This window comes from Arachis ipaensis, chromosome B06, assembly GCF_000816755.2.
Source record: "Arachis ipaensis cultivar K30076 chromosome B06, Araip1.1, whole genome shotgun sequence".
In the NCBI taxonomy this organism is placed as follows: Eukaryota; Viridiplantae; Streptophyta; class Magnoliopsida; order Fabales; family Fabaceae; genus Arachis; species Arachis ipaensis.
This window is the reverse complement of record NC_029790.2, coordinates 135028351-135036826: the sequence shown is the minus strand read 5'-3', so window position 1 is coordinate 135036826 and position 8476 is coordinate 135028351. Positions and strand designations below refer to the sequence as shown.

The following is an 8476-nucleotide window of genomic DNA, read 5'->3' as shown; positions in this document are numbered from 1 at the left end:
TCTATCTAAAATTTATATAAAAGTGGTCACTACTCTTTCACACGCTATGTTATATACTTGTCTTTATTAACACAATCTATTGTGTCTATTTCTGATTTATTTGTTTAATTAATGCATGGAAATTGCAAACCTTACTAAACCAAGCAAAAGATACCATAACTAGGACCAAATATATTATGAACTTGTGTGCCAAGCATTAAGCAATGACACAATGACACTAGGTTTAAGCACCTGTTAAGGTGAAAAATAATTTCATGCCAAAAACCTTTTGCGAGTTACTCACCCCCATAGAAATTCTTGTGTGATTAGCTACTAGTAAAGATTTCAATAATAGCTGGATTAATTTGTAAAATGAAACATTTATGTGATTAGCTACTAGTAAAGATTTCAATCATCTAAAGTTGGAAAAGATCTCGAGTTACAGATGGCTTGTTCAGACACGTTTGTAGTTGTTCAACCCAACGGATATATAAAAGACACTGTAGGTGGTGCAACCTTTCAAAGTTGGAATCCTTTTTTGATGAATGTTGATACTGATCATCAAGAGTCTCTACTTGAGTTGAAGAATCTGATATTGGCGAACATGGGTGAACTTGGAAGAAAGAAGATATCTCATATGGCATATAAGTTGCATGGTATAATAGTCCCCCAATTATCTGACAGTTAGGTTATTTGGCTCACCTCTGACCAAGACATTCACTTGATGTTTGATTTCCATGTCTCAAGTCGTGAGCTATGAGGTATAGAGTTGTACATTAAAGTTGAAGACATGATTAGTTCAGCCAGTTCGAAAGCCAATCCGCAAGTTGTTCAATCGGACAATATTGGTATTTGGTAGAGGACCAAAGAGAGTACAATCACCAGTAACATCCCCAAGTTTTGCGTTCCCCAACCGTGTTGAAAATGTGAAAGTTGATGGAAAAAGAACCAATGTTTGTGCAAGTCCAGGTGAGTTCTCTCTGTGATTTGTCAATTTTGCATATATCAATTTTCTAAACCACATCCATAATACTATATCTTAGTAAGAGAGGGGGAAAAAAATCTAGGAAGAAAAACTCAAGAATGGAGTGAAATCTAGTTAAATAAAATATTGACAAATTTATGTTTCAATTTACCAATATTTACTTTTTTTTAAGAAAAAAATAAAATAAAATATATAATGTCCTCTTTTACTCTGCCTCTTTGGTGCTGACTGCTGAAGAAGAGTGTTATGCTCTTAAATCTTAATCATCTGCCAAGGCCACTATCCTGCTTGTAGAATTTTGATTACTATGCACAATGTAGCCAATAAAATATACTTTGTTTTCTGACTTGAGTTTCTTTCTCCTTTATTGCAGCTAACATGGCATCAAGAGGTGTTGCAGTGGACAAACTCTGCCTTCCACCCAAGACTGGGAATATTGCAGGTGCCTGCGGTGTCTTTCCACCTCCAACTTCAAAGAAATCTTCATTTGTGGACATGGGTGCTGATCTAGGACTTTCACCTCCGAAAAAAATGCAAAAAATGATGGATGGCAAAGGGAAGCCAGTTGAAAATGGTGTGCTGATCCCCGACATTGAGGAGTCCAATGTGTACTCCAAACCCTTTCAAGCCCAAGATATGTGCCGCAACTTGGAGCCACCTATCACCTCCAAATCTCAGATGGTGCTAGAAGGCCGAGTTAAGGAATTAGAGATCCGCCTTGAGTCAAAGGAAAACGAGAGAGCTGCCTTAGAGGAATTGAATGTTACTTTAACCGCCAAGATTAGTAATCTGAAAAACAAGCTGAAGGAGGCTGATAAGGAGAAGGCTCAGTTAAGGAAGGAGAAAACAACATCAAAGCCTCAAAGGGGATAATTGAGCCGTTGGAGGCAGAGGTCAAACATCTGAGATGTTCCATCCTTGAAGCAAAGGAGAGAGCACACAGGAACATCATGGAGCAAGTGTGTCTTCTGGGTATTGACTTTTTGCTTGTTCACCCTAATAATCGAGTTGTCAATGGAGAGATTGCATGATACAAGCCCATTAATTTCTCTGCCCAGCTAACGGTTTCTCTGGCCCAATTGCTTTCTCATCGCTTTCAGCTTCTTGTATTGGGCTGGAAGTAGCAGCTGTTGTTAATGGGCTTGTATCATTGTAAATCCTAAGAAGGATAGTGTACCACAAGTTACCTATGCTATGGAATTTGGATGCAAACGTCCAACACATCCAATGTTGCGTCGATGAAGCAAAGGAGATATCACATGGTAACATCATGGAACAAGAATGGTAGTGAACCCCAAGTTTGTTTTGTTGGCAAGCACTCAGGTGCAACGCTGATTGCATAGGCAAACTGCAAACACTTCACGCTACAATAGGATAATTTCGTTGATTATGTATTAGCTTTATTTTTGAAATTTTAAATATGACACTCACTGCAAGGTGTAAAATTAAAGTGACTTGTATGAGTAGATGCATGAGGCCATGCATCAATTCTGTTGGAATGCAATTTTATGTTAGATTTTGCGTCTTGTTCTCTCTGGAATACAAGTACCACTTATGTAAACTAAATTATTGAATCAACTGTTAAACTTAGTGAATATGCATTGCGCCAAATTTTAATGGTAAAGAGATGTATCTTTGCTTCATATGAGATATTTTCAGTATACCCAATCGTTATTTAAATATTAAACGGTCAATAATTTTAGTTAAAAAACTATAAATCACCTAACATCTATCAATTTATCTTCCAGTAAATAAGAAATTAGCCACAAAACATTGCATATGCCATACGTTTAGTTCTTAAGGATCAAAACATTGCATATGCCATATGGAAATTTATGAGTGTTTTTAGGCTTTAGCAAATAATCTTGGTTTAACCCCTTTAGGTTATTTTCCATATGTTACTCTCTTGTCATGCTTTCGGATGGTCCCAAAAATCAATTCCAACCAAATTAACTCGATTTCTATTTTTGTCAATCATAGAATGGTAGAGATTGCTAATTTCTTCCAACAAAATTTGCTCATTTCTTTCTGACTTTGATTTATTTATTCATTTGCTTTCAAGAATTTGTTTTTATCATTTATTGATTGTAGATTAATTCTTGTTGAAAGAGCTAGGCTTCACATATCAAGGTCAAACAGAAGTTACTTCTATAGTTTGAACTTTCGACCGAACTTGTGAATTAATAATTCTCAAGATTATATATCTCCTTGAAAATTATACTTGCTTATGATAGTGGTTTGGCAATGTTGCTACTAATTCAATGCAAAACTCATCAAATTTTTGTACAGATCAAGTGAATATTTTGATTATTTTCTCTGAAAACCAACAACAAAATGTTAGTTTTGTCCTCTTGTCATTATATATTATTCTACCCGTTTCAATCAACAACTTTTATTCATAAATTATGATACATTAGTGTGGTTGAGTGCAGAATGATGCAAGCTTTGGTGGACAAACTCGTGCCACTGCTACTTCTGCAGATGCTTTAAGATTATGATGAATGGGTTCAAAATCAATTAGAAAATACTACTTAAAATCTGGATTCTAGTTAATAAATTATTGGGCAATTTACCAAAATAAAATAATTGAGTTTTAAAATTTACTAAAATACAACTTTTACAAAATGGATACCAAAATACAACTTTTTAGTAAACTATGTAAACCGTGAGAGGGGTTCCATGAATTCCAAACATACATAAACTGCTATATTCCGAATACCCGAATAGGCATAAACTTCGAGTTCTTTTGCCACTGAACTTAACACATGTTTCATCCAACAGCAACCATGAATGGATCAAGCACCTTTAATAGATCAACCAACTAAATTTTCATGGTTGAGGAAATCAATATCGAATTGGTGCAATTAATAAGAAATTTGACCAGTAAATTTGATCCTAACACGGGTTGACATTTTTCTATCTAATTAAATTATTTGATCATATACTGAAAAGCAAGATTATAAAAGAAAGCATATTATAAAAGAAAGAAAGAAAAAGAAAATTGAAAGAACTGATAACATTCGAAGCACAAATAGCAAACTAAATTACTGTTATTAAAATAGTTTATTAAATCTTACAAACTATAAATGTTAAGAAACAGACTCATTATGTACCAATATTTTGTACAGCTTTTCTATTTTTTAACACCGCCCGACTCCAACTCCTTTTGGGCAAAGCCATCAAGGAGAAGAAGACGGCCTGACCCAAGAAATCCTACGGCATAGCCATCAGGTCTTTGGACAGGGGACACAATAAACCAAACCATTCAATCTTATAATGTCATCATAATAGCTCTAAACTAATAAAGAAAAACAATCATAGCCAAGTTGCAAGATAATATGAATGAAACAGGGTGATATAAAGGAAAGGATGATCAAAAAGCCTGTCAACAGTCCACCTCTTGCTAGGATCCTTCATAAAACACTTTTCCAGAAAATCATGACAGAAAAAACCGATTCCCTGCGGCTTCTTGGGTGATAGTTCATGATGCTCAACCAAGTACCTCAACTCCTCAATAAGCAAAGGGCTCTTACCCCAGGCAGGCAATCCAGTGAGCATTTCAATCACTATGCAACCAAGTGCCCATATATCCATCGGAGCATCAATATGACCGGAAAATGCTTCCGGCGACAAGTATGATGGCGTACCTCTCGGCTTGGACTTCCACAACTCAACATCTGCTTTCTCCTCTTTGGTTTTCAATAATCCAAAATCTGCAATCTTCAATTGATAGTTTGCAATTTCTTTATCCAATGAAGGAAACACAAGAATGCTCTCCGGCTTGAGGTCACAGTGGACGATTCCTTTGCGATGAATATGTGAAAGCCCTTTAACAATCATGCGTGCATAGACACTCACCTCGGTCTAGGGGAGAGGTTTCTTGTGGATCAAGTCAGCCAAAGAAGAACCGTAAAGAGCATACTCCAAGAAAAGATTGTAGAATTGACGTCTGTGCTCTACCGTGGTCTCAGTTCCAAAGCATTCAATAATTTCTTGGCAACCACCGTTCTCACCTTCCCAAAGTGATTTAAAAATCTGTTCTTCTTTCTCCAGTGAGAATGCCAACCTGGGAATGGAGCTTTTTACAGCAATGAAGCTGTGAAACCGTTTTTGTTCATCAACAAGAATGGCAAGATAAACAGTGCCATAAGAACCAGCTCCTAAGACCTCCAGCTTCTTCCATTGTAAATCACTCATCTTGGATTGATTTTTCTTACTCCTGAATCAACATCAAAGGTTACATGCATACAGTGATCAAATAATTTTATTTATGAATATACAAATTTTTTGCATACCTGCAGTTGGCTAGTTTTTTTGGCTCTTTTTGTGGATTCTCAACTCAGCTTTGTCTTCAATAATTAAGGATTACTATGTTCGTTATAGCTTGTGGCTATTTGTATTAATTATTTGTAGCACTTGAACTGAGTTACGCGTTTATCTTATTAAAGGAAAGATAATAGTTGATTTGCATATATAATAGAAAATATAAAGACAGTGTCAGTAGAAATAATTTAAATCAAAAAATAAATTAAAAACTTGAAATATCTCTATCTTATAACAGTTTTTAATCAATTTTAATTTTAAACCCAAATAAAAAGTGAAATATATCTTATCAGAGTTTTGAACCCAGATTTTGTTAGTAAAAAAGGTTATGAAATAGAGAAAATTTAATTTTCGAATCTTTGCCTCTGTTTCATGATATTTATGTCTACTATGATCTCCATAATTTTTTTTTTAAATTTTAAAAGTCAACCAAATATCTAGTCTAGTTTAATTATCCAAAAATTCAAATAGATATAATTTAAATTAATGATTTAATTTAATTTAATAAAAATAAATATACTCATTTTCATATATCCATATGATTAATTATGACTAGTATTTTAATTTCCAATATTTCATTCTCAAATCTATTTATCCATCTACTTATCAAGTCTAATTAATTATTCAAAAATTTAAATAGATATAATTTAAATTAACGATTTAATTTAATTTAATAAAAATAAACGTATTTGTTTTATTATACTCATAAAATTATGATTAATATTTTAATTTTTAAAACCAAATAAACATAACTGAAAAACTATTAGACAAACTGCATGTATTATCCGTAAAAAATATCTTGATAAATAATGCTCCTTTGTGCTTTTAGAAATAAAGATTTTTTATTTATATAAAAGTATTCATTAATGGTGCCTATCATAGTTTTTTTTCCATTTTTTTTTGCAAATATTAAGAATTCTAGGAGATACATATTGGTTTAAATGTTTCTATCCGATGATTGCATTGAAATGCTCACAGAATTTGAGGAGAGTTTAAAGTTTATGGTTGGGTTCCATTAACATCAACAAGCACCTAACATGGCAATGAATATTGGTTCTATCATTTTTCTCTTTTAAAATACGAAGAGATGTAATTTTGTGATCAACCTCATATAATTTGGAAACTCTTGCTTTCAATGCTGGGTTAATATGTTAGCTCTAGATGCTAATTTTGCAAAGAGTTCTTGATTAATACAAAATTTACAATTGAGTGAAAAGAGTAATAAAACATCATCTTGAATATGTACATGTTATAAAAGGAGTCGGTACAAAACCAAAGCTCATCAAGAAGGTCTAACATGTCCATTCCCTCTTTCATCTCCATCTCATGCATCTTATGACTTGTGATACCACTACAAGAGAGAGCTCTTGATGAACAATTTTAAAATAGGAAGGGGAAAAAAAAAGAAGAAGAAGAAAAGGAGAACTTTTTAGCAACAAATGAATAACTGAGTAAATGCTATGGTTGGCTATAAATATTAAATCCCAAAGCATTTGAAATGTTAAATTAGCTTGAAGCAAAAGCTTGTCATTCCTCATGCTCTTGCCAGCTACAAACTGATATCATCACGTGTGTCTAAGCCTTCTTCCTTCTACATAGCGCGAATCGCAATTAAAACTGCAGAGATAACGATAAGTGTAAGCTACATTACATACAAAATACCAAGAGAGTCTATGGTAATTGGTAAGAGATGCTGAACAAACATGGTGCTAAAAAGTAACAAGTTATTCAAATTCAAATTCTCATGAGCCATGGTTTACTATATGATATTTGGAAACTCCCCAATAATGAGCAACAAAGTCAACTCAACAAAAGAGGGAAAGAATAAGCAGGAAGTGATGGCAACATGTGCAACCTTTTCTAACTAAGGAATCAACTATAACCTAGAGATTATATAGTAAACCCAACTTCTAAGCAAGAAGGCCATTCAATTATCAAATTACTTAAATTCCAAAGTTGCAAGAAGCTTTTTATCACTAAGAAATTGAAGGACATGCAAGTACACTTGTGTCTATATGAATGTGGAACACACGGTTGCACAGAGATACAAACAACTTACCAATCAAGCAAAGGAGAACAACAATGGAAACTGTTATTCGAACTGGTTGACTGTATCGCATTTGGTATTGAGATCTTCGAATCTGTCTCTGAATGGCACCATACCATCCATAAAGTTGCTTGTCATAAGATTCATCAGAACTTTCAAGACAACTCTGACTTTTTTCGAAGGATGCCTTGTTGCCCTTTTTCAATTAGATAAAGAAGGAATTAGAGTATTAATGTATAAATTTTCTTTCTTAAATAAAAGTGCTACTGAAGTATGTTTCCATATCAGCAAAACAGCAAGATCAGGTTAAGAACAAACCTTTTTCAATTCGGCCATTGGAAGTAGTGCATTATCGGATTCTTTATGATTCAGCTTTCTATAACCATTCCTAGGCCACTTCAACACAGGTACGGATCCCATCCAACTAAGAAATGCCGATAAACTTGCTACCTTAGGCATAAAGACAACACAATAGACGAGCCCAATCAATAGACCAAAATATTTTTTACAAAAAGGGAGAAAAAACTAAAAATAAAAGGGGAAAAGAAACAACTCACCCGAAGCGGCTGAACTAGCACTGAATAGCGGTTACCCAGGCGCCGAGGAATCAACACTAGCTATCGTCATCGCCACCATGCTCGAACAAATCTATGAGGCGGAGAATAGGCAGATCTGGCATGAAAAGGAGTTTTCCTGACCTTGGCGCCCACGAACTCCATGATTTCCAATGCAAGGCTAGGATTCAACATGACACAAGCTGGAGGAAGGTAGACAAAGAGGGTAAATTGGGAAATACGAAGGGACAAAATATAAAAGAAAAGGAGAACCTTTTACTCTTTTAGCAACAAATGAAAGAGTGAACTATCAACTCAGTTTTTTGTCTATTTTTTAGAATAACAATGTAGACAACAAATACTTAAAAAGTGTTCAAAAATAAAGACATAGACATTAAATACATTATCTCCAAGACAATAATAGATACAGAATTTTAAAAGGTGAATAAGGAGCTTTTTATTTTTTTAAATGAAAATTTTTTCTATTTTTGTTGGTATATATTTTTTATTATTTTATTATTATTCCTTCTTATTTTTCTTAATTTAAATTTTTTTTACATTGTTATTCTAAAAAAAATACTCTCTTCT

At 33.8% G+C, this 8476-nt stretch overlaps 3 protein-coding genes across 4 annotated transcripts; 1 reads left to right on the top strand and 2 right to left on the bottom strand.

The window, feature by feature from the left end:
* Window positions 438–2473, top strand: LOC107648572. The gene is made up of 2 exons (XM_016352386.2): window positions 438–948; window positions 1338–2473. Exon 2 carries the CDS (start codon window positions 1343–1345, stop codon window positions 1835–1837), a length of 495 nt encoding a protein of 164 aa, XP_016207872.1. The 5' UTR covers window positions 438–948; window positions 1338–1342; the 3' UTR covers window positions 1838–2473.
* On the bottom strand, window positions 4280–4804 carry LOC107647754 (calcium/calmodulin-dependent protein kinase type I-like). The gene has a single exon (XM_016351802.1). The coding sequence runs from the start codon at window positions 4802–4804 to the stop codon at window positions 4280–4282; it is 525 nt and encodes a 174-aa protein (XP_016207288.1).
* LOC107648571 lies at window positions 6517–8200 on the bottom strand. 2 transcript variants are annotated; one of them, XM_016352385.2, is made up of 4 exons: window positions 7892–8200; window positions 7653–7784; window positions 7347–7530; window positions 6517–6904 (listed from the first exon to the last, which is right to left on the bottom strand). In XM_016352385.2, exons 2-4 carry the CDS (start codon window positions 7752–7754, stop codon window positions 6879–6881), a joined length of 312 nt encoding a protein of 103 aa, XP_016207871.2. In that variant the 5' UTR covers window positions 7755–7784; window positions 7892–8200; the 3' UTR covers window positions 6517–6878. The 2 variants fall into 2 exon arrangements, with proteins under 2 accessions (XP_016207871.2, XP_020960974.1); XM_021105315.1 differs by having other exon boundaries at window positions 7653–7780.